General features: G+C 43.5%; 3 protein-coding genes across 4 annotated transcripts; 2 read left to right on the top strand and 1 right to left on the bottom strand.

The window, feature by feature from the left end:
* Nucleotides 1–153: 153 nt before the first annotated feature.
* Nucleotides 154–16,847, top strand: LOC106597232 (collagen alpha-2(VI) chain). Of its 2 annotated transcripts, none has more exons than XM_045696775.2 (30): nucleotides 154–299; nucleotides 2,913–3,065; nucleotides 3,291–3,555; nucleotides 3,726–4,056; nucleotides 4,208–4,228; nucleotides 4,936–5,001; nucleotides 5,091–5,144; nucleotides 5,235–5,279; nucleotides 5,387–5,413; nucleotides 5,528–5,554; nucleotides 5,704–5,748; nucleotides 5,839–5,892; nucleotides 6,011–6,073; nucleotides 8,578–8,640; nucleotides 8,733–8,786; nucleotides 8,904–8,939; nucleotides 9,110–9,172; nucleotides 11,169–11,231; nucleotides 11,322–11,384; nucleotides 11,576–11,638; nucleotides 13,939–13,989; nucleotides 14,106–14,141; nucleotides 14,233–14,295; nucleotides 14,401–14,463; nucleotides 14,579–14,614; nucleotides 14,711–14,756; nucleotides 14,847–14,999; nucleotides 15,126–15,572; nucleotides 15,763–15,801; nucleotides 16,047–16,847. In XM_045696775.2, exons 2-30 carry the CDS (start codon nucleotides 2,963–2,965, stop codon nucleotides 16,646–16,648), a joined length of 3,042 nt encoding a protein of 1,013 aa, XP_045552731.1. In that variant the 5' UTR covers nucleotides 154–299; nucleotides 2,913–2,962; the 3' UTR covers nucleotides 16,649–16,847. The 2 variants fall into 2 exon arrangements, with proteins under 2 accessions (XP_045552731.1, XP_045552737.1); XM_045696781.2 differs by having other exon boundaries at nucleotides 161–299; nucleotides 2,917–3,065.
* LOC145859546 (large ribosomal subunit protein bL32m) lies at nucleotides 16,832–18,309 on the bottom strand. Its single transcript, XM_082959326.1, has 3 exons — nucleotides 18,045–18,309; nucleotides 17,581–17,759; nucleotides 16,832–17,353 (listed from the first exon to the last, which is right to left on the bottom strand). The coding sequence occupies exons 1-3, from the start codon at nucleotides 18,136–18,138 to the stop codon at nucleotides 17,099–17,101; spliced, it is 528 nt and encodes a 175-aa protein (XP_082815452.1). The 5' UTR covers nucleotides 18,139–18,309; the 3' UTR covers nucleotides 16,832–17,098.
* On the top strand, nucleotides 18,210–23,188 carry LOC106595421 (proteasome subunit alpha type-2). Its single transcript, XM_014186794.3, has 7 exons — nucleotides 18,210–18,324; nucleotides 18,790–18,866; nucleotides 19,898–20,030; nucleotides 20,146–20,268; nucleotides 21,323–21,404; nucleotides 22,424–22,555; nucleotides 22,751–23,188. Exons 1-7 carry the CDS (start codon nucleotides 18,284–18,286, stop codon nucleotides 22,865–22,867), a joined length of 705 nt encoding a protein of 234 aa, XP_014042269.1. The 5' UTR covers nucleotides 18,210–18,283; the 3' UTR covers nucleotides 22,868–23,188.
* Nucleotides 23,189–26,033: the final 2,845 nt, after the last annotated feature.

Below are 26,033 nucleotides of genomic sequence, written 5' to 3'. Positions count from 1 at the left end.
AGTTGTGAGTGAGTTGCTGTTATATGTACCATAGTGATGAAGTCCAGGTTACATCCCAAATGCCACCCTATTCCCTATGTAGTACACTACTTTTGACCAGGAACCATAGGGTGCCATTTGGGAAGTAGTCAGGCTGAATGCACAGGAGGAGTCTTTTCCTCACTAGATGTATGACACGTCTCAACAGGCATGGAGAACATACCTTCTCCTTCTCGCTCCGAGGGACTGATTCTGCAGGTACGGGACTGAGCAGAGGATCAGACTGTTGTGGCAACAGATACTTAACTCTCCCATTGCAGGTCAGTAAAATATAATAACCAAATGATGTTTTATTCATTATTACTTTTTAAATGTTTATGATTACTGTTATTATACATCTAAGGTGAACTGAGATTAACATACTTAAATTATTACTAGACTTTCTAAAAATAAGCTTTTTCATAAAGTAGCATGCTATTTCAGTCAAGTAATGCTTTTGTTTGCTAACCAAGGATAAGATACAATCAATTATGCACATTTACATTTTACATTTACGTCATTTAGCAGACGCTGTTATCCAGAGCGACTTACAAATTGGATCAAATAATCTGAATGTTTGATAGATTGGGGTGTGTATGCCAGAGAGTAGCAGTTGTATTAAATAGGTTTAAAAGAGACTTTGAGTTAACATTCTGAGTAGATCCCTATGGCCTCAAGCATAGTTTGTTATCAGCTACCTTTAGACGGTGTTTCCCTCACCTGGGAGGTTTTACTCTGGAAACAGAAAGTCTTAGGTACAGGGCTGTCAGCCCATCATTACACTGTTCTTTGTTGGAATCAGTTCAACCAGAAAGCCTTACTATAACCGTCCAGGCATGAGGGATGGGTACACCTTTACAAAACATATGTATGTTTTACACAATTAATGTCTTTACTCTCCTTGGCCTGCAATTATTTTACAAATTACCTAAACCATGTAACAGAGGATCAGTTGAAAGACCATGTAACAGAGGATCAGTTGAAAGACCACGGAACAGAGGATCAGTTGAAAGACCATGGATCAGACGATCAGTTGAAAGACCACGGAACACAGGATCAGTTGAAAGACCACGGAACACAGGATCAGTTGAAAGACCATGGAACAGACGATCAGTTGAAAGACCATGGAACAGAGGATCAGTTGAAAGACCATGGAACAGAGGATCAGTTGAAAGACCACGGAACAGAGAATCAGTTGAAAGACCACGGAACAGAGAATCAGTTGAAAGACCACGGAACAGACGATCAGTTGAAAGACCACGGAACAGAGGATCAGTTGAAAGACCACGGAACAGAGAATTAGTTGAAAGACCACGGAACAGACGATCAGTTGAAAGACCACGGAACAGACGATCAGTTGAAAGACCACGGATCAGACGATCAGTTGAAAGACCACGGAACACAGGATCAGTTGAAAGACCACGGAACAGAGAATCAGTTGAAAGACCACGGAACAGACGATCAGTTGAAAGACCACGGAACAGACGATCAGTTGAAAGACCACGGAACAGAGGATCAGTTGAAAGACCACGGAACAGAGAATCAGTTGAAAGACCACGGAACAGACGATCAGTTGAAAGACCACGGAACAGACGATCAGTTGAAAGACCACGGAACAGTTGATCAGTTGAAAGACCACGGAACAGAGGATCAGTTGAAAGACCACGGAACAGAGAATCAGTTGAAAGACCACGGAACAGACGATCAGTTGAAAGACCACGGATCAGACGATCAGTTGAAAGACCACGGATCAGACGATCAGTTGAAAGACCACGGAACACAGGATCAGTTGAAAGACCATGGAACAGACGATCAGTTGAAAGACCACGGAACAGAGGATCAGTTGAAAGACCACGGAACAGAGAATCAGTTGAAAGACCACGGAACAGACGATCAGTTGAAAGACCACGGAACAGACGATCAGTTGAAAGACCACGGAACAGACGATCAGTTGAAAGACCACGGAACAGACGATCAGTTGAAAGACCACGGAACAGACGATCAGTTGAAAGACCACGGAACAGACGATCAGTTGAAAGACCACGGAACAGACGATCAGTTGAAAGACCACGGAACAGACGATCAGTTGAAAGACCATGGAACAAACGATCAGTTGAAAGACCATGGATCAGACGATCAGTTGAAAGACCACGGAACACAGGATCAGTTGAAAGACCACGGAACAGAGGATCAGTTGAAAGACCACGGAACAGTTGAAAGACCATGGAACAGAGGATCAGTTGAAAGACCATGGAACAGACGATCAGTTGAAAGACCATGGAACAGACGATCAGTTGAAAGACCACGGAACAGTTGAAAGACCATGGAACAGTTGAAAGAGCACGGAACAGACGATCAGTTGAAAGAGCACGGAACAGACGATCAGTTGAAAGACCACGGAACAGACGATCAGTTGAAAGACCACGGAACAGACGATCAGTTGAAAGACCACGGAACATACAGTTTCAAACGATAACCTGCCTTTGTGTCTGGCAATATTCCTCAGAAAATAGTGAACGATAATAATTTTGGGGGTGTTTATATTTGTCCTGTTACACACAGTGTGTACTGGAAAGGTGTTTGTTCCATATCCCAACTCCCCCTGGGACACCTGCAGGGAGTGGGGTCACGGCCAGGGTCACCATATCCCAACTCCCCCTGGGACACCCGTAGGAAGTGGGGTCACAGCCAGGTTCACCATTGTACACGGCCCCTGGAGAAATTAGGGTTTAGTGCCTTGCTCAACGGCACAGCGAAGATTTTTCACTTTGTCGGCTCCGGTATTCGAATGAGCGACCTTTTGGTTACTGGCCCAACGCTCTAACCTCGAAGGTTACTTTCCAAACCGTAGTTAATTAGTTTTCTAAAACTAAACCTTTTCCTTTTCTGTGTAGACAGTCTTATACAAATCGGAGACCTGTACACCTCCACACACAGAGGCATCATGGCAGGAGTACTGAAGGCTTTCCTGTTGCTGTGGGTCCTCCAGGTCTCTGCCCAGGACCCAGAATACGACCACCTGCTAGTGAGGCCCAGGAACATCAATGGTATGGCGGGGTGGAAGCATAGAGACCTTGGCTGTGAATATAAATTACAAGAGCCATCAAATGTTATGATATGATTGATATACTATTTAGCAATATTGTAGATGCATGTCGTTAACTTACGTCTATTATACACAAGTAGATTAGCAATTGTGGAGGAATAATGGTGGATATTCATTAACTACTTCAAGCAAGGTGCTGCACGTTATTTTCTCACTCTCTGCCCAGACGAAAATGACGACTGCCCCATCAACGTGTACTTCACCATGGACACCTCTGAGAGTGTTGCTCTGAGGGAGTTCCCCTGGGGCAGTCTGGTGGAGGAGCTCAAGGTGTTCCTCCAGATGTTTGTGGAGAGGCTCCAGACCACCACCTTCAGGGCCAAGAGGGTCCAGTGGGCCTACGGTGGGCTGCACTTCTCAGACCGCGTGGAAGTCTTCAGCCAGGTGGTCACTGATGCCGCAGTTTTCCTGGGAAGGGCACAGGCCATCAGGTACATTACTCAGTCAGCCAGTCAGCCACTGTCAGTCAGTCTCTCCCTCATTATTACTTACTTACTGAATCGTCTTCATATCTTTTGGGAGTAGATAATACTGAGTTGAGCACACCAATCTTTCATAATAAGAGTTGAGCCTGCCAATAATTGATTCTCCTGGTCACCAGGTACATTGGTAGGGGTACCTTCATCGACTGTGCCCTGAGGAACATGACAGAGCAAGTGAGGCTAATGGCCAGGGGAAAGGCCCGGCTCCAGTACGCTGTGGTCCTGACTGACGGCCACATCACTGGCAGCCCCTGTGGAGGGGTCTCACGGGCCGCCGAGGCTGCCAAGGCAGCGGGCATCAAGATCTTTGTAGTGGCCACCAACGAGGAAACCATGGAGAGTGAGCTCAAGCGGATCGTCAGTTCTCCTGTGGAGCTGTATAGGAAGGACTACATGGCATTCCCAGCTAGCAACCGCCAGGCAGCTGTCAACAGGATAACTGACACCATGGTAGGTTCATAGTGAAGCTTCCATTTGTGAAGTGGAGTATGGATGTTTTTGTGCTGTCATGGTTGATGCCAAGTTGTGTCAGTGTTACAGTGTCTGTGTTTTATGTATCCTAGTTTGTGCTTAATATGCTGTAATTTCTTTCTCTTTCTAGATCAAAGAGGCTGAATTTGAGGTGAGTCATATGAAGCACTGAGGGATGTAGAATGACACAATTGTCTTTCTTCTTTTTAATATTTGAAACCTCACATATATATATATATATATATATATCACTGCAGGGTCGTGTTTCAATGGGTTAAGACTGTAACTACCAATTGGATATCACAAAAAAAAACAAATATATATATATATATATATATATATATATATATATATATATATATATATATATATATATTATTATTATTATTTTGATTTTTTTTGTGTTATCCAATTGGTAGTTACAGTCTTAACCCATTGCTGGAACTCCCCTATGGACTCGGGAGAGGCGAAGGTCGAGAGCCATGCGTCCTCTGAAACACGACCCTGCTTCTTGACACACTGCTCGCCTTAACCCGGAAGCCAGCCGCACCAATGTGTTGGAGGAAACACCGTCCAACTGGCGACCGAAGTCAGCTTGCAGACGCCCAGCCCGCCACAAGGAGTCGCTAGAGCGCGATGAGACAAGGAAATCTCGGCCGGCCAAACTCTCCCCTAACCCGGACGATGCTGGGCCAATGGTTCTCCTGGTCATGGCTGGCTACGACACAGCCTGGGATCGAGCCCGGGGCTGTATTGACACCTTTAATGCACTGCAATGCAGTGCCTTCGATCGCTGCGCCACTCGGGAGGCCCATACTTGAAACCTCTTTGACCATATCTTGTGTGATTTATCTCTAGTGCCAAGCTCCTATGTGCATCCAAACAAAAGGAGCTGCCGGGCCGAAAGGATACAAGGGAATTAAAGTAAATAAGCAATCTCTTATTTTGATAAACCTAAATATGTATCGGTTTATGACACTTCATGACATCAATGTTTGTTTTGTGTCTTGTAGGGTGCGAAGGGAACTGGTGGTGCAATAGGAGATCCTGGACAGCCTGGGCCACCGGTTAGATTAAATACATGATGGCACAATACAGGAAGTACTAGCCAATTACACTCCATATGATTTAACATTTCATTTCTGTTTTCCCTACAGGGGGACCTTGGTATCGAGGGCCCGATAGGTTTGCATGGACAGAAGGTAAGAGGAATGATGATATTTCTAACTTTGATATTTGTCTGTGCCATGGTGCTTTGATTTAATATTTCACACATTATTGACATTATTTACCTAATTTATATTTACAGGGTCTTCCAGGCCTCAAAGGAGAGAAGGTAACATATTAGAAAATGCTCTAAACATTTGTTACTCCTGTATATACTACCAAGCTTGTTATAATAGTGCATTGCTGGCTGTATTTGACGTCATATTTTGTCATTGTTTCACAGGGAGATATTGGAAGATCTGGTCTGAAGGTACTCCTTTTCCATTGATATTAATACATCTCAATCATGATTGGTTCATTCATGATTTCATTAGATTGATGATCTCAGGATCAGTTCATTAGGACATGCACTATGTAACCAATTAACAATGAACAATTTACTCAATCGGATCGCATCAGGGTCAAAGTGGATCTCCTGGGTATAACGGCATTGATGGCGAAAAGGTATGTCCTATTTATTTGCTTACTAATTGATAAAAAGACTGTATTTAGACATGTCTAGTTAGTGATGTCATCTACTTCGTTGTTTTCCAGGGAAAGACTGGCACCATTGGGACACCTGGATGTAAAGGAGACGCTGGCATGTCGGTGAGATAATGCAGCGACGTTGAGCATAATAAACAGTAGGTGTGAATATAACGTTCTACATAGCCTGTATGCATTGTGGTTCTAAATGTCCTCCTCCACCACCTTTGCGGTCTCACAGGGAGAAGCCGGTCCTGCCGGTGACTTTGGTATCAAGGGTGACACGGGCAAGTCAGGTGAAAAGGTAGGTGGATTCTTCACCTGATTCCTGAATTTAGCACCTTTGTACAGTGTCCTGTTACATATAGAATATGACAGTATGAGTCATAACACCCATAAAACCTAGCGGTCAAACAGGGAAATGCTTCCAATCGTTTATTCACCGTTCATTTTTACCATAGGGTATTTTAGAAACACTTAAAATAAGGGCTACAGTTGAAGTCGGACGTTTACATACACCGTAGCCAAATACATTTAAAGTCAGTTTTTCACAATTCCTGACATTTAATCCTAGTACAAATTCCCTGTCTTAGGTCAGTTAGGATCACCAGTTTATTTTAAGAATGGGAAATATCAGAATAATAGTAGAGAGAATGATTGATTTCAGCTTTTATTTCTTTCATCACATTCCCAGTGGGTCAGAAGTTTACATACACTCAATTAGTATTTGGTAACATTGCCATTAAATAGTTTAACTTGGGTCAAATGTTACGGGTAGCCTTCCACATGCTTCCCACAATAAATTGGGTGAATTTTGGCCCATTCCTCCTGACAGAGCTGGTGTAACTGAGTCAGGTTTGTAGGCCTCCTTGCTCGCACACGCTTTTTCAGTTCTGCCCACAAATGTTCTATGGGATTGAGGTTAGGGCTTTGTGATGGCCACTCCAATACCTTGACTTTGTTGTCCTTAAACCATTTTGCCACAACTTTGGAAGTATGGTTTGGGTCATTGTCCATTTGGAAGATCCATTTGCGACCGAGCTTTAACTTCCTGACTGATGTCTTGAGATGTTGCTTCAATGTATCCAAATAATTTTCCTCCCTCATGATGCCATCTATTTTGTGAAGTGCACCAGTCCCTCCTGCAGCAAAGCACCCCCACAACATGATGCTGCCACCCCCGTACTTCATGGTTGGGATGGTGTTCTTCGGCTTGCAAGTCTCCTCCCTTTTCCTCCAAACATAATGATGGTCATTATGGCCAAACAGTTCTATTTTTGTTTCATCAGACCAGAGGACATTTCTCCAAAAAGTACGATCTTTGTCCCCATGTGTAGTTGCAAACCGTAGTCTGGCTTTTTTATGGCGGTTTTGAAGCAGTGGCTTCTTCCTTGGTGAGTGGCCTTTCATGTTACGTCGATATAGGACTCGTTTTACTGTGGATATAGATACTTTTGTACCTGTTTCCTGCAGCATCTTCACAAGGTCCTTTTCTGTTTTTCTGGGATTGATTTAAACTTTTCACACCAAAGTACGTTAATCTCTAGAAGACAGAACGCATCTCCTTCCTGAGCGATATGATAGCTACATGGTCCCATGGTGTTTATACTTGCGTACTATTGTTTGTACAGATGAACGTTTTACCTTCAGGAATTTGGAAATTGCTCCCAAGAATGAACCAGACTTGTGGAGGTCTACCATTTTTTTCTGAGGTCTTGGCTGATTTCTTTTGATTTTCCATGATGTCAAGCAAAGAGGCACTGACTTTGAAGGTAGACCCTGAAATACATCCACAGGTACTTCTCCAATTGACTCAAATTATGTAAATTAGCCTATCAGAAGCTTCTAAAGCCATGACATAATTTTCTGGAATTTTCCAAGCTGTTTAAAGGCACAGCGAACTTAGTGTATGTAAACTTCTGACCCACTGGAATTGTGATACAGTAAATTATAAGTGAAATAATCTGTCTTTAAACAATGGTTGTAAAAATGACTTGTGTCATGCACAAAGTAGATGTCCTAACCGACTTGCCAGAACTATAGTTTGTTAACAAGAAATTTGTGGAGTGGTTGAAAAACTAGTTTTAATGACTCCAACCTAAGTGTATGTAAACTTCCGACTTCAACTGTGTTTCGTGTAGGCTTACCCTGGCGTGACGTTTTTATAACCATGTAAATCTCTCTAAGACAAGGTGACTTTTATCAATATATTCGCCTGTATTTACCCCCCCAAAAATGAAATGCTAATTATCTGCTAATGTGGCTATAATAAAGAACCACAAATGCCATGATGCTGATCTGGACGAGACTGCGGAATTGAGGCAAAGGTAAGAATCTCTGGATTAACTATCTAATCTTAGCTACATTTAGTAATAAGTAAATTGATTAAAATGTCTTTAAATGTACAATTATGTGAACTATCTTGTGCAAGTTTTACATTTACACAATACCTGTTAAAAGGTGTCAGCTAGAGATGACGTGCAGGGATTTGTAGTCGTGCATGATGTCTACTTTTATGCTAATTAGCATTTTTGAATTTGCGAGTAAATAGAGCCGAATGTCCAATAGAGATTTACACAGTTATCAAAACGTCACGCCAGGGTTAGCCTACACGAAACACGGCTCTTATTTTAAGTGTTTCTAAAATCCCCTATGGGAAAAATGAATGGTGGGGAAATTATTGGAACCATTTCCTTGATTGACTGCTAGTTTTTATGGGTATTATGACACCTCCACTGTGGGGCTCTATAGGCTTCTTGAAACATGAGTCTTGTCCACCTGGTACATCCTGTATTGTGGTGTTTTCAGGGTGTTACTGGGCAGAGTGGCAGGCCTGGACCACAGGGTGATCGTGGAGACAGTGGAGATAAGGTCTGGAGCGCCATCTGAACGACACGTTATCAGAAACACTATCAACTTGTAGTTATTTAGACAATAATACATTAAGTGTGACTCTGTTACAGGGTGTTGCTGGCTATATTGGAAACCCTGGTCTGCCTGGGCAAAAAGGAAACAAGGTACTATATCTGTATCGCTCAGAGAGATGAACACTACTTCAGTTTAATAACTAGGAGTATTAGGCTGCCAAATCAAACCACCTAATCATCTGCTCAAACAATATTTCTGTTCATTAGGGTAAAGCTGGACCTGGTGGAAGTCCTGGCGACACTGTGAGTCTCATATTCAAGTCTGTAATAAATCAGCTGTAGACTAAGTGATAGTGTCTTCATACAGTGTTGTGCGTCGCACAACAATCACACAAGAAAGAGTGGATTCACAACATTTACATTGACACGTTTTATTTTGGCCCTGGTGAAACATAAGAACATGTCTCTTTCAGGGAAGCAGAGGAGACAGTGGCAGAGCTGGAAAACGGGGCAAGGCTGGCAAGAGAGGAGATAAGGTATTCACAAACTAAAAACATCAAACAAGCAAACATCTAATCTGTTTTTACTGCACAATAGGAGAATCCATGTTGGTTGCATTCATTATGTTGCATCTTGCAGGGAGAACTAGGCCCTGAGGAGGAGAATCCATGTTGGTTGTATTCATTATGTTGCATCTTGCAGGGAGAACTAGGCCCAGGAGGAGAATCCATGTTGGTTGTATTCATTATGTTGCATCTTGCAGGGAGAACTAGGCCCAGAGGGAGAATCCATGTTGGTTGTATTCATTATGTTGCATCTTGCAGGGAGAACTAGGCCCAGAGGGAGAATCCATGTTGGTTGTATTCATTATGTTGCATCTTGCAGGGAGAACTAGGCCCAGAGGGAGAATCCATGTTGGTTGTATTCATTATGTTGCATCTTGCAGGGAGAACTAGGCCCAGGAGGAGAATCCATGTTGGTTGTATTCATTATGTTGCATCTTGCAGGGAGAACTAGGCCCAGAGGGAGAATCCATGTTGGTTGTATTCATTATGTTGCATCTTGCAGGGAGAACTAGGCCCAGAAGGAGAATCCATGTTGGTTGTATTCATTATGTTGCATCTTGCAGGGAGAACTAGGCCCAGAGGGAGAATCCATGTTGGTTGTATTCATTATGTTGCATCTTGCAGGGAGAACTAGGCCCAGGAGGAGAATCCATGTTGGTTGTATTCATTATGTTGCATCTTGCAGGGAGAACTAGGCCCTGAGGGAGAATCCATGTTGGTTGTATTCATTATGTTGCATCTTGCAGGGAGAACTAGGCCCAGAGGGAGAATCCATGTTGGTTGTATTCATTATGTTGCATCTTGCAGGGAGAACTAGGCCCAGAGGGAGAATCCATGTTGGTTGTATTCATTATGTTGCATCTTGCAGGGAGAACTAGGCCCAGAGGGAGAATCCATGTTGGTTGTATTCATTATGTTGCATCTTGCAGGGAGAACTAGGCCCAGGAGGAGAATCCATGTTGGTTGTATTCATTATGTTGCATCTTGCAGGGAGAACTAGGCCCAGAGGGAGAATCCATGTTGGTTGTATTCATTATGTTGCATCTTGCAGGGAGAACTAGGCCCAGAGGGAGAATCCATGTTGGTTGTATTCATTATGTTGCATCTTGCAGGGAGAACTAGGCCCAGAGGGAGAATCCATGTTGGTTGTATTCATTATGTTGCATCTTGCAGGGAGAACTAGGCCCTGAGGGAGAATCCATGTTGGTTGTATTCATTATGTTGCATCTTGCAGGGAGAACTAGGCCCAGGAGGAGAATCCATGTTGGTTGTATTCATTATGTTGCATCTTGCAGGGAGAACTAGGCCCAGAGGGAGAATCCATGTTGGTTGTATTCATTATGTTGCATCTTGCAGGGAGAACTAGGCCCAGAGGGAGAATCCATGTTGGTTGTATTCATTATGTTGCATCTTGCAGGGAGAACTAGGCCCAGAGGGAGAATCCATGTTGGTTGTATTCATTATGTTGCATCTTGCAGGGAGAACTAGGCCCAGGAGGAGAATCCATGTTGGTTGTATTCATTATGTTGCATCTTGCAGGGAGAACTAGGCCCAGAGGGAGACTCCATGTTGGTTTTATTCATTATGTTGCATCTTGCAGGGAGAACTAGGCCCAGAGGGAGAATCCATGTTGGTTGTATTCATTATGTTGCATCTTGCAGGGAGAACTAGGCCCAGAGGGAGAATCCATGTTGGTTGTATTCATTATGTTGCATCTTGCAGGGAGAACTAGGCCCAGAGGGAGAATCCATGTTGGTTGTATTCATTATGTTGCATCTTGCAGGGAGAACTAGGCCCAGAGGGAGAATCCATGTTGGTTGTATTCATTATGTTGCATCTTGCAGGGAGAACTAGGCCCAGAGGGAGAATCCATGTTGGTTGTATTCATTATGTTGCATCTTGCAGGGAGAACTAGGCCCAGAGGGAGAATCCATGTTGGTTGTATTCATTATGTTGCATCTTGCAGGGAGAACTAGGCCCAGAGGGGGTGAGAGGAGTTCCTGGAGAGAATGGAGAAAAAGGAGCAGCAGTGAGTAATCAATATGCATGTCTTGTATTTCAATCAATACATTGAACTGTATCATCTTTTTGAATCACTATCATATCCATCTCATACCAGGGGGCACCAGGTTTCCCAGGGGTCCGTGGTCCACCAGGTGAGGGTGGAGAGGCAGGACTTCAGGTGAATACTGCCCTAAATAATTAGAATAATAATACCTGGTAAGAGCAGAAGTGCTCCACTAACCATTCAACCCGTTATCAAATATACCATTGGTTAACAGGTGATATCTATGACAGGTGATGTAATGAAATTAGAAAATAATATTCTGCCCTGTCACCATCCGTGTCCATGTTTTCTGCATGTCCTCGTAGGGCTCTCAGGGGGATGCAGGGGACTTTGGCCCCCGAGGAAACACTGGAGCAGCAGGAGCTAAGGTAAGTTGATCGGGGTTCAGCTTTTAACACTTAAACTGCCGGGCCTAGATTCCCCCTTACTACGCCAATGAGCAGGATTCTGTTTTTACTGCAACATTCTAACAGTCTAATAAATACATTTCATAAATGCTATCGGGAAAAAAACATCCTTTGGTTGTGTTCCTGAAGGTCTTGGGTAACATTAGAATTTTTCAAAGAACACAATAGCATTATCATTAGTTTATGTTACTGTAGGCGATCTGCTGCTGCGTGCACATGTGTGGAGAGCAAAGGAAAAGCACTTCATCTTGGTAAAAGTGATATTGTGAAATAGAGCTCATCTCTCAAATGTTAAAGAGTTATTTAGAATCTGCTCTTTCTGATACTACATATAAATCAGAACGTCTTACCTGCATGTAACTTTGTAGGAGTATTTGAAAAAGCAGTGCGACAAAAACAACAACACAGAGTTACACATGGAATAAACAAACGTACAGTCAATAACACAATAGAAAAATCTATGTACAGTGTGTGCAAATGTAGTAAGATTAGGGAGGTAAGACAATAAATGGGCCATAGAGGTGAAATAATTACAATTTAGCATTAACACTGGAGTGATATATGTGCAGATGATGATGTGCAAGTAGAGATACTGGGGTGCAAAAATAAATAAATAAATAACAATATGGGGATGAGGTAGTTGGGTGTGCTATTTACAGATGGGCTGTGTACAGGTACAGTGATCGGTAAGCTGCTCTGACAGCTGACACTTAAAGTTAGAGAGGGAGATATTAGTCTCCAGCTTCAGTGATTTTTGCAATTCGTTCCAGTCATTGGTAGCAGAGAACTGGAAGGAAAGGCGGCCAAAGGAGGTGTTGGCTTTGGGGATGACCAGTGAAATATACCTGCTGGAGCGCGTGCTACGAGTGGGTGTTGCTATGGTGACCAGTGAGCTGAGATAAGGTGGGGCTTTACCTAGCAAAGACTTATAGATGACCAGGAGCCAGTGGGTTTGGCAACGAATATGTAGCGAGGGCCAACCAACGAGAGCATACAGGTCGCAGTGGTGGATAGTATATGGGGCTTTGGTGACAAAACGGATGGCACTGTGATAGACTACATCAAATTTGCTGAGCCGAAGTCAAGGATCGGTAGGATAGTCAGTTTTACGAGGGTATGTTTGGCAGCATGAGTGAAGGATGCTTTGTTGCGAAATAGGAAGCCGATTCTAGATTTAATTTTGGATTGGAGATGCTCAATGTGAGTCTGGAAGGAGAGTTTACAGTATAACCAGACACCTAGGTATTTGTGGTTGTCCACATATTCTAAGTCAGAACCATCCAGTGGTGATGCTAGTCGGGTGGGCGGGTGCGGGCAGCAATCGGTTGAAGAGCATGCATTTAGTTTTACTTGTATTTAAAAGCAGTTGGAGGCCATGGAAGGAGTGTTGTATGGCATTGAAGCTCGTTTGGAGGTTTGTTAACACAGTGTCCAAAGAAGGGCCAGAAGTATACAGAATGGTGTCATCTGCGTAGAGGCGGATCAGAGAATCACCAGCAGCAAGAGCGACATCATTGATATATACAGAGAAAAGAGTCGGTCCGAAAATGTAACCCTGTGGCACCCCCATCGAGACTGCCAGAGGTCCGGACAACAGGCCCTCCGACACACTGAACTCTATCTGAGAAGTAGTTGGTGAACCAGGTTAGGCAGTCATTTGAGAAACCAAGGCTATTGAGTCTGCTGATAGTGACAACAACAAAGTTATTAAGTCTTTGACCACACTGTGTTGTTAATAAAGCACGAGGGGGTGTGGTATATGGCTTATGTACCACTCCTAAGGGCTGTTCTTAGGCACGACGCAACGCAGAGGTATATTGGCCATATACCACAAACCCCCAAGGTGCCTTATTACTATTAGAAACTGGTTAGCAACGTAATTAGAGCAGTAAAAATACATGTTTTGTCATACCCATGATATACGGTCTGATATACCACGGCTGTCAGCCAATCAGCATTCAAGCCTTGATTCACCCAGTTTATAAAACTGGTTATAGCACACATTTGTGATATCTAAATTCTAACAACATACTTATTTCGGAAAAGTCAAGAAAAAATTGCTGAGATATTTAAATGTTTTATTCGTATGCAGTCAAAATGACACTCGATATGTTGCAACAGGACTATGTATAATAACACATACCTGAATCTGACAATGGAAGGTATTTCCGTTGAGGTTATGTTGGAAACTGTGGCAAAATAAAGCCATAGATAGAGCCAAACAGTGCTTAAAATGGTGTTTGTCTTTTTTTAATTGGTAGGGAGATGGAGGAAGTGATGGATACAACTACCCAGGTCCCAGAGGGAAACAGGTTTGAACTGCACTTGACTGAATAACAAAAGCCAATTTGTCAATTGAATTGGATTGGTAATCCTGTTTTAATTAGTGCCATGACAACCATGCTAACTCAGCCTTATTATCTCCTAGGGAGGGAGAGGAGACCCTGGTTTACCTGGACTGCAGGTCATCTTATGTACCTGTTCTTAGCCGTCCATATTTCAAATCTGAAATTGTTCCACCCCTCTATTCACTACCATGTCTATATTTTTCGCAGGGCACCAGAGGTTATAATGGAGAGAAAGGAGCCCAGGGAACTACAGGAACAAAAGGACTGGCAGTACGTGCAGTAATCATAAACAGAGATATCATATTAATAAATGCACTTGTTTATTTAAATCGATGTATTTCTTCCTATAAAATAAATGGGTGTATTGTTTTACAGGGGGAGCCAGGGCAAGAGGGTGTTCCTGGGGACAGAGGGGTGAGGGGGTCACCTGGACCACTGGTGAGTCTTATTCCTATGTACACATACAAAGGTGCATTTAGTTCTCATTTGTGATTCATTTCATCCACTTAGAGTCTGTCATTGGTCATGAAATGTTTCTATTGATGGTGTCTAGGGAGTACCTGGTATTCGTGGGGCTTCTGGTCTATCGGTAAGTAACAGACTTTATTTGTTCATCCTGATTGACAGATATCTTTCATATCTCTGTCTCTCTGAGAGAATGCTGATGAATATTCTCAACTTTCAGGAGTGTGAAATCATGGGATTTGTTAGAGAAACATGCGGCTGCTGTGGTAATGGTTTATTTCCAGTTATAATGACAACCAATTTTCCTTGTAATAATAAAAAAATGCCCAAGTCTTGTTAACTGTCTCTCTGTGCAGATTGTGAAAAGGTTTGCCCTCCCCTGGACCTGGTGTTTGTGATTGACAGCTCTGAAAGTATTGGAAAAACCAACTTCAGCCTGGCTAAAAACTTTGTCATCAGTGTAGCAAACAGGTTTGGGAAGATGGCCAAAAACATATCTGACGTCTCAGGTAAACTTCACTGTTCGAATGGAAAACAATAGATCACCAAGATTTCTAGGAACAGGATTTAAAATATATATATTTTTAAACATATAATCAATTTTATTCCCTGAACTACTTCTAAACCCCCAAAAGGGTCTCGTCTGGGTGTGGTTCAGTACAGTCACCAAGGGGCGGTTCAGGCCATCAGGATGGACGATAGGGGCATCACCTCTGTGACCTCCTTCAACACAAAGGTCAAAGCCATGGAGTGGATCGCTGGAGGCACCTGGACTCCGTCTGCCCTGAAGTACACATACGACCATCTGATAGTACCAGGTCGCAGGGGGAGGACCAAGGTGGTGGCCATAGTTATCACAGACGGTCGCTATGATCCTAAAGACCTGGATAATCTTGGAGCCCTGTGTAACGGGGTGGACGTGTATGCCATCGCCATCGGTGATATGTTTGACTCTGGGGCAGAGAGGCAGAATCTGGAGAGGATTGCCTGTAATATGGGTGACCGGGTGAAGACCCTGAGTGTCTACGCTGAACTTACTGCTGAGGAATTCTTAGAGGAAATAGAACAAATCCTCTGCCCAGGCAAGTCTATGTCTCCATCCCAAATGACACCCTATTCCCTATATAGTGCACTACTTTTGTCCAGAGCTCTATATAGGGAATAGGGTGCCATTGGGATGTACACTACATTTTCTCAACAGTTCAATGATTTTATTTTGTGAAAACTACCCACCGTGACTAATGAACTACATTCACTTCTCTTCTTCTCTAGAACCAGAGATGATCTGTCCAGACCTGAAGTGTGCCTCAGGTGAAAAGACAACTTGTTTTTTATTGATGTTTTTACATCTAATAATGGGGGAAAATGTTTGTTATTTCATATTGCACTAATGAAAATTCCTGGCCTTGAATATTTGTTCAGTTGGAAATGAACTATTAATGTCTTTCCAATATATTCTGCATATGTAAATTACAGATGTATTAGAGTTTGAGTTATTATTATTAGTTTATGAATCAACAGTCTGTATAACATTGACTTTTCTATTATTGTCAAAGATTTGAGTTTGGCTCCACTGATCCAGCGCCCCGTAGACATCCTCTTCTTCATTGATGGTTCTGAGAGAACAGGGGGCAGAAACTTCATCAGCATCCTGCACTTCATCGAGAGACTCTCCCAATCGATCCCTCTCTCCAAGGAGGTCTCTTCAGGAGCTCGCTTCGCCGTGCTGCAGTTTGGAGGGGAGCAGGACCCAGAGGTTCTTCTGGACTTCTCGAACAACCGCAGAAAGATCAGCTCCCTGGTCTCTAATGCAGTCTACCGCGACTCATCCTCCACTCTGGGCAGCGCTATTCTCTACGCAACTGAGAACCTCGTCAGTAACCCTGGAGGTCGGTTCAGAGGGGTACGTCCGGACGCAGAGCTCGCTTTTGTGTTCATTACAGACGGAGTGACCTCAGACAAGAACTTTGCTGAGGGTATTGGAGCCATGAGAAGGGCCAACGCAGTGGGTGTTGCTATCACAGTGGGGTCAGATATTGACAGGGAGCGGTTGCTGCAACTCACTCTAAGGGACAAAGCTCTTATCTTTAACCTGAAGAGTTTCAATGACTTGGCCCTCCCTGGGGTTGTTAAACACATGGCTCATTGCCTAGGTTAAACCAGGTTTGAAATCTATTCAGGGCCCCATTTGATTTAACACTCCCCTGTAGGCTAACTGAAAGACCTAGAACTGATTTCATATGTCCTTTTATGTATCTTTTCTATAATAAGTTTTTATTAGACTACATTTTTAAAAAAGATTTATGTTACTAATCTAATTGATTAGTGACCCCAATAAAGCTTTTTTTTCAAATAAAGATTTATTCTCATTAATAACAAAGGTATAGCATGTTCCTACTAAAATGTAGAGGATGTACAATATGTGACATTGTAGCCATGTTGCAATAAGACAAAGAAAATGAACCACATTTGAAGGTTCTGTCATGTGTTGATAACAAAACAAAAAAACAATGCTGCTGTTGATTTTTTTTTTATCAATGCATTTCTTTCAAATATAGAAACTGGGATATTAGCAACCTACTAATTACTGGTGTGACTAAATGCTACCTCAATAGATACTGAACCAGGAGGGTCGTTTTCTGTTCCTCTCCACTATCCTCTTGTCTTTGTCGGACTCCCCTGGACTCTCACTGTCATACAGGACCAGGGTCTCCTGCGCTGGTGTGTTGAGAGGCCTGCCCTCCATGGCTTTAATCTGACCTCGGATCAGCGCTGTCTCCTTCCTGATCTTCTCATAACAGAACCCACACAGAATATGCTTCTGCTTCAGGTGGCCACACTCCACGCACGGCTCAATGTTGGTCTGACAAAGAGGAGGGGGGAGAACGAGGGAGAGGGAGAGCACAAAACATCAGAAAAATCCATTGCCTTTTCGGTTGTGTTTATTGCAATATTATTAAGAAATTAGTCAAAGGATTTCACTCATGGCAGATACCATTACATAAAATATGCTACATACAACTGGACATCAGAGGACAATAATTACAAGTGAAATGTCACCCAGTGAAATGATACACACAAAGTTAATACCTTAACTTTGAGCATAAAGCTTGGGTCTCGTCTTCTAGTCCTGTTGATTTCTATTGTGCGTCTCTTTTTGGGTGCTGCCATCCAGAACACATTGTCCAGGAAGCTGGGCTCCGCGGTCGCCTCTTGCTCTTCGTGGGGCTGTGGGAGGATGCTGGGGCCATGGACAGCTAGAGCTGGGGCTGTGTAGAAACAAAACACAGAGACACAATCATATATCAACAATCTATGCAATAGGCAGAAACTATGTATGTATGTCACCACTCAGTATACATCTAGCAGTCTACTCATAGATTGAAGCACGTATAGAATCGTACATCATCATAGTTCTTACTGTCCAACACAAAGTCATAGATTATGCAGGGTAACATAGCTACCGTGGAAGTTTTAAAGCTAGCGCTAATGTTAAACAGCCAGCTAGCTACAAATAAACACAAGGCAGAATGTTGTGTAAAGCTCAAACTCACCAAACTGTCTGTCAAGTCCTGAAGCCTGTATAATTCTGCATTCCAGCTGTAACAACGAACGCCTCAAAAAACACACTAAACCAGACAAATTCATAATTGTAGAGGTTTGCGTGGTGTCTTTACACTCATGTCACACAGCTCACGGTCATTGAATCACATACGTCATTTAACTGCGACAACCGAAGAACCAATTGCATCTTGTCATTAGTATAAAGCGTTATCACCACTACTGAGCAAATATGGGAGAAAGGGGGTACAGTTTCTCACTCACCACATTCAGGTAACTTTTACAAACTACTGTAGTGGAAGAAGTTTAGCTAGTTTGGGTATTGCAGGAAGAAGGATTGTTGTTTAGAAACCAGACTGTTGCTCGCGGTGGTTTGATGCTTTGTCATTCTGTTACTCTGGCTAGCTAATGTTAGGCTAGTAGTAGGAAGTGTGACGTTTCTAGTTCAAGATCTTCAAACAGGCAATTTTGATATCCAACACATTTTTTTCTATTCATACCATTTTCCCTCTTTCAGTAATTAAGTGATTAGCTGAGATGCGATCTTTGCAAAAAGGCATCTGGCTTTGCTGTTGGAAGTTTACATTCACTTTCAGTTTGATTGCTGAGCGAGACTGAGTCACTAGCTAACGTTACACCAATAAATCTAAACTCTAAAAGCACTGATCAGACCAAGACGAAATGATGTTTGTCATGACATTATTAATGAAAAGTTGAAACAATTTCCGTCCCACACAGCCCATCTGGTAAACTGGTCCAGATTGAGTATGCCCTGTCAGCGGTAGCAGCAGGAGCCCCCTCAGTGGGAATCAAAGGTAAAGAAGACTTCAAATGATCACCCAATATGTCTGTTTTCACACAGGCAGACAAATTCACTTCAGAGCTAATCTGATTGGTCAATTAGTGAGAGAAAATCTGAATTGTCTGCCTGTTTAAATGCAGCCCATGTACTATAATATGTATGAAGGGGTGCAACCACCAGGTAATGGTTTTTATATACAAGATGCCTGCATGCATGTGTCCATGGTACCAAACTCTTTTAAAGAGCAACTGCCCCTAAAAACCAACTTGTAATTTAGAAAACAGCCTATGTGCCATCAATATGAGTCAGGAACATTTATTCTAATGTCAAAATTGACTACAAAGTGTAGATAGGATCATTTTGGTCCTAAAGTCAGTTTCGTCCAAAACAGATTTTTCTACCTGAGTATGCCACAATGTAAATGAAGGTTGGGTTTATTTCAACCCGGGCCACAGCTGGCAGCAAACAAGTTATCATCAATTTGGAGTGCAGCTGCAAGCGACCCCGATCGTAATGCCTGTGTTAAATGTGGTTTGACTTTGGATATCCCTAAATATTGAAAGCATTTAATGAGAACTAAAGTGTACAACATGAAAATATTGTCTCATTTACATTGTTATTTATTGAAGGTTCCATACTAGGCTCAGAGATTGGTTATCCAAAGTCAAACCAATTTTGCCACGGCCGCACACCAGCCAGCTGAAGCAAATCGGCGATATAATTTGGCTAACTCTTCCCACCTGCGAACACACGAGACCCCCACATCAAACCACACCTGAAACCAACTCACATTTGAATTCAGTCATGGCTGATGGCATTTTTAAGGCTACGTTTAGACATTTTTCTTTTTTTTACTGATTGGGCTTTTGAACACTCAGATCAACTCTGGAAAAAATCTGATGTGATTGGTCCAAAAAATATCAGAATTGGGCTACCTGTCGTAACAGCCTTAATGAACCAAATCTAAAACTAAGCCAAATCAAGAAGTTTAGCTGCATTACAGAAGACAGTCCAGATTGATGGTTTCTTTCTCCCCGTTTAAAGCCTCAAATGGAGTCGTTTTGGCAACTGAGAAGAAACAGAAGTCTATACTGTACGACGAGACGAGTGTTCACAAAGTCGAGATGATAACCAAACATATTGGCATGGTCTACAGTGGAATGGGTCCAGACTACAGGTACATACTGCTGTGTGTGTGAGGGAGAGTGAGACTGCCTTTCCTTGATTTTCTAAATCTTGGGTTTACAACAGGGACAAGGATATATTAGAAATGTGTCTCTTGTACTCTGCAGAGTGCTGTTGAGGAGAGCGAGGAAACTGGCCCAGCAGTACTTCCTGGTCTACCAGGAGCCAATCCCGACAGCCCAGCTGGTCCAGCGGGTAGCCTCTGTCATGCAGGAGTACACACAGTCTGGGTCAGTTCTGTTTTGTGGGTTTCCTCAAGTTTGATCAGGGCTGGCTGACTGAGTGTGCAGGCTTTTGATCCGACCTGGCTGAAACACGACTGATTCAGCTAATCAAGGTCCTGATGACCAGCTGATTGGTAGAACCAGTGTGTTAGGCTTTTCCTTCAGCCCTGCCCTAAAGCCCTTGCACCCAGTATAGAACCAGGTGTGTTAGAGCAGGGCTGAAGGAAAAGCCTAAAGCCCTTAGACCCAGATGTGTTAGAGCAGGGCTGGCTGAAGGAAAAGCCTAAAGCCCTTACACCCAGTATAGAACCTGGTGTGTTAGAGCAGGGCTGAAGGAAAAGCCTAAAGCCCTTATACCCAGTATAGAACCAGGTGTGTTAGAGCAGGGCTGAAGGAAAAGCCTAAAGCCCTTATACCCAGTATAGAACCAGGTGTGTTAGAGCAGGGCTGAAGGAAAAGCCTAAAGCCCTTATACCCAGTATAGAACCAGGTGTGTTAGAGCAGGGCTGAAGGAAAAGCCTAAAGCCCTTATACCCAGTATAGAACCAGGTGTGTTAGAGCAGGGCTGAAGGAAAAGCCTAAAGCCCTTATACCCAGTATAGAACCTGGTGTGTTAGAGCAGGGCTGAAGGAAAAGCCTAAAGCCCTTAGACCCAGATGTGTTAGAGCAGGGCTGGCTGAAGGAAAAGCCTAAAGCCCTTACACCCAGTATAGAACCTGGTGTGTTAGAGCAGGGCTGGCTGAAGGAAAAGCCTAAAGCCCTTACACCCAGTATAGAACCTGGTGTGTTAGAGCAGGGCTGAAGGAAAAGCCTAAAGCCCTTATACCCAGTATAGAACCAGGTGTGTTAGAGCAGGGCTGAAGGAAAAGCCTAAAGCCCTTACACCCAGTATAGAACCTGGTGTGTTAGAGCAGGGCTGGCTGAAGGAAAAGCCTAAAGTCCAGACACCCAGTATCTTTCCACGAGGGTTGGCCACTGCTGAGTTACAATATCCATGCATGTTGATAAAGTAGTTGTTTTCACCTGAATTTCTAGAGAGTAACATCCTGTGTTTTTTCAGTGGAGTGCGACCCTTTGGTGTGTCACTGTTGATAGCTGGATGGGATGATGATCACCCTTACCTCTTCCAGTCAGATCCCTCTGTAAGTATCCATGGTAGTATAAACACACTCTATCATTGAATTGCTTCACTCCTAGGCCGTGTCTAGACAGCTCATGGAGCTTTTGTATTCTGATCATGGAGTTCTAATCATGGAATTCCGAACTCGTCATGCGTCTAAACCTACATTTTAAATGTGTCCGGATTCCCTTTTCCTGTGCTATATTCAAATGGCAGAATGCATAACGCAAACAGTGGAACAGGCTAAATCTGATAACAACACAGCAAGTTGACGGGAGTAGCAAACTACTGTAGCTAACTAGCCAGCTAACCTCTGTAACTAGCCAGCAAGCTAGCTAGCAAAGCGAAAGGGATTGCAAACAGGCATAACAAAAATATTTTTTCTAAATGTTTTATTTTATTTCACCTTTATTTAACCAGGTAGGCCAGTTGAGAACAAGTTCTCATTTACAACTGCGACCTGGCCAAGATAAAGCAAAGCAGTGCGACACAAACAACAACACAGAGTTACACATAAACAAAACATACAGTCAATAACACAGGTAGCCTGATTAAATAAGCTAGCTGGCTAGCATTTATGAAGTTTTAATGAAAAAAGGTGCCTCTCGCTCCCAAAACACGTGCTGATGATGTCGCCCACTGTATGGGGCGACAGTAGCCTGATTGTGTCCAGACTGAGGAGAAATCCGCACAAAATGTGTCCCTGACCACCACCTGAAGTGGTCAGCCAGATCTGAACACAATCCGATCACAACCAATCTTTTCAATGCGATCTTCGTATTCTGATGGCAGAAGTCGCATGTAAGTGTCAAGTGTAGACAGCCAAAGTGTCTTCTCTACTGTTACGCTTTGCTAACACACGTGGCTGCCCTCCTTGACAACGTTTCAACGGTTTGAGCCACCCAAAAGTGTACCAATCGGATGGCTCCATCCGTGACATTTCAAGCTAGCTGTGGAGTGAGCTTACAGTACGTTCTTAACTCCGTTACACATACATGATTTTTTCCGGTACTAACTATATGACTATTTTCATGTACACAGGGTGCATACTTTGCATGGAAAGCAACAGCGATGGGAAAGAATTACGTCAATGGGAAAACATTCCTAGAAAAGAGATATAATGTGGATCTGGAACTGGAAGACGCTATCCACACAGCAATCTTAACCTTGAAGGTAATTCATCTCACCTGCAGTTTTAGTACTCTTCCCTCTCAGAAGTGTTTAAGAAACACAGTAGACTATGTGATACTGTGTTTAGGTTAAACCTAGAATAGTTTGAATACTTCATGATTTACTTTGTCATAGCGTTCTATTGAAATCCATGCATTTACTGCGTTGCATTAATGTTGTGTGTGTTTTCTTTTAAAGGAAAGTTTTGAGGGTCAGATGACAGAAGATAACATTGAGGTGGGGATCTGCAACGAGGCAGGTTTCAGAAGACTCACCACAGCAGAGGTCAAGGACTACCTGGCAGCCATTGCATAAAATGGAGTCATTCAGATCAGCTGTTTACTTTTTACACACCACATACCAATACAGTTTTTTGCAGTTTAGCAGATTTCTACAATTTGTCTTTTTTTTCTCTCTGGTTATACCTATTCACATACTACTAAAAAAGACAATTTATGTAATAATATTTTGTCCTTTGATCAATTTTGGTTTTCTTCATATAATTTCATGTTAGGTTTTAGTTTGCGATTTGAAAATTTGTTGTTTAATTCTCAATTTCTCACTATATTGCGAAAGTGTAAATATACATTTTGCATGAAATTAGTCCCCCCCCAAATACAGTGCCTTCAGAAAGTATTCATACCACTTGACTTATTCCACATTTACAGCCTGAATTCAAAATTGATTTTAAAAAAATTCTCTCATCTACACAAAATACCCAATAATGAGTGTTTTTGTAAATGTTTGCCAATTAATACAAATTATTTACAGAAATGTCTAACTTACATAAGTAGCCTTTTCACACCCATTTCCTATAACGCTCCAAATTAAGCTCAGGTGCATCCAATTTCCTTTGATCTTCATTGATGACGCTACAACTTGATTGGAGTCCACCTGTGGCCAATTCAATCGTTTGGACATGATTTAGAAACACCGGTCTATTTAAGGTCCCACAGTTGACAGTGCATGTCAGAGGGACTGGGGTTTCCAGGAGGAGTAATGGCGGCTGGTAACAGTTGACAGTGCATGTCAGAGGGACTGGGGTTTCCAGGAGGAGTAATGGCGGCTGGTAGAGCTTTTTGAGTCGACGCGACATGGCAGCAAATTCAAGAAACATTTAAACAGTTTGCTACTACAGAGGATGAAGGAGTGGAAAGAGTGTGGAAATGGACACCAAGAAATGAGATATGTAGAGGGAAGCGGTGTTGTCGGGAAGATTAGCGTTAAATACAAAAATAACGTACTCCTGCAGCTCAGAAATGTAACTTGATGAACTACCTGCGGCAGGTGCGGTGAATGCCGTCAAGTTCGTGCCTCGTCCAGATGATGACAAAAATGATTCTGGCCCAGTGGGTGTGATATTTTTGGGGGAGAGAATGGATCCTTGCCTTCTGGCTGATCCATATGGGGTGTCAGGTTGGTTGGGGACTGTTGAGTCGGTGAAAGTAACTCAGTGGACTCACAATTCTTCAGTCCAGAGGGAGCGGGCGCTGCGCACCACACGCCTAGGGACAAGAACTTTGAATTGCTTTGTTCTCCGCAGCAGGGTGCCGTTGTGGCGTGTATTCATGGACTCTAACCCAAATATTTATTTAAAAAATCATTTTCTGTCAATTCGTAAATGGCTGAATCTCACCTGAGAAATCATCTGAGTGAGGGAAACAGCGTCCCTCTGTCTCTGTATGTGTAGCCCTATATATGATGCTGACTGGTATGACATGTTGCCAACTGTAGCATTTGATGCCAGCAAGCATTTGGCCTCCCTTGATAAAATAATAATACAATTTATACAAAATAATTAGCCTATCAACGTTGAGCTGAGCTCCACTGTGAATTGTCCTGGTGCAGCAAAACGCCCCCCAAGGGAGGCCAGTTTGGATTTGGCTTCACACTAATCAAATGACATCCTAAGCAAAACGTCATCATTGTATGAAAAAAAAGAAGTGTCTGTTTCTGGTTTGCTTGTGTTGATGTCCCTTTCCTAAGCCAGGGATGGGGATTTGGACTTGTGCTTTTGACTAAATTTACATTTACATTTTACATTTAAGTCATTTAGCAGACGCTCTTATCCAGAGCGACTTACAAATTGGTGCATTCACCTTATGATATCCAGTGGAACAACCACTTTACAATAGTGCATCTAAATCTTTTAGGGGGGGGTTAGAAGGATTACTTTATCCTATCCTAGGTATTCCTTAAAGAGGTGGGGTTTCAGGTGTCTCCGGAAGGTGCTGTCCTGGCGTCGTGAGGGAGCTTGTTCCACCATAGGGGTGCCAGAGCAGCGAACAGTTTTGACTGGGCTGAGCGGGAACTGTGCTTCCTCAGAGGTAGGGGGAGAGGTAGGGGGACCAGCAGGCCAGAGGTGGATGAGCGCAGTGCCCTCGTTTGGGTGTAGGGACTGATCAGAGCCTGAAGGTACGGAGGTGCCGTTCCCCTCACGGCTCCGTAGGCAAGCACCATGGTCTTGTAGCGGATGCGAGCTTCAACTGGAAGCCAGTGGAGAGAGCGGAGGAACGGGGTGACGTGAGAGAACTTGGGAAGGTTGAACACCAGACGGGCTGCGGCGTTCTGGATGAGTTGTAGGGGTTTAATGGCACAGGCAGGGAGCCCAGCCAACAGCGAGTTGCAGTAATCCAGACGGGAGATGACAAGTGCCTGGATTAGGACCTGCGCCGCTTCCTGTGTGAGGCAGGGTCGTACTCTGCGAATGTTGTAGAGCATGAACCTACAGGATCGGGTCACCACCTTGATGTTAGTGGAGAACGACAGGGTGTTGTCCAGGGTCACGCCAAGGTTCTTAGCACTCTGGGAGGAGGACACAATGGAGTTGTCAACCGTGATGGCGAGATCACGGAACGGGCAGTCCTTCCCCGGGAGGAAAAGCAGCTCCGTCTTGCCGAGGTTCAGCTTGAGGTGGTGATCCGTCATCCACACTGATATGTCTGCCAGACATGCAGAGATGCGATTCGCCACCTGGTTATCAGAAGGGGGAAAGGAGAAGATTAATTGTGTGTCGTCTGCATAGCAATGATAGGAGAGACCATGTGAGGATATGACAGAGCCAAGTGACTTGGTGTATAGTGAGAATAGGAGAGGGCCTAGAACAGAGCCCTGGGGGACACCAGTGGTGAGAGCACGTGGTGTGGAGACAGATTCTCGCCACACCACTTGGTAGGAGCGACCTGTCAGGTAGGACGCAATCCAAGCGTGGGCCGCGCCGGAGATGCCCAACTCGGAGAGGGTGGAGGGTAGGATCTGGTGGTTCACAGTATCAAAGGCAGCAGATAGGTTTAAAAGAATGAGAGGAGAGAGAGTTAGCTTTAGCAGTGCGGAGAGCCTCCGTGACACAGAGAAGAGCAGTCTCAGTTGAATGACCAGTCTTGAAACCTGACTGATTTGGATCAAGAAGGTGATTCTGAGAGAGATAGCAAGAGAGCTGGCCAAGGACGGCACGCTCAAGAGTTTTGGAGAGATAAGAAAG

Source organism: Salmo salar, chromosome 02, assembly GCF_965601325.2.
Source record: "Salmo salar chromosome 02, fSalSal1, whole genome shotgun sequence".
Lineage (NCBI taxonomy): Eukaryota > Metazoa > Chordata > Actinopteri > Salmoniformes > Salmonidae > Salmo > Salmo salar.
Note: the sequence above shows the minus strand (reverse complement) of the source record. Positions and strands in the feature narration are given on the sequence as shown.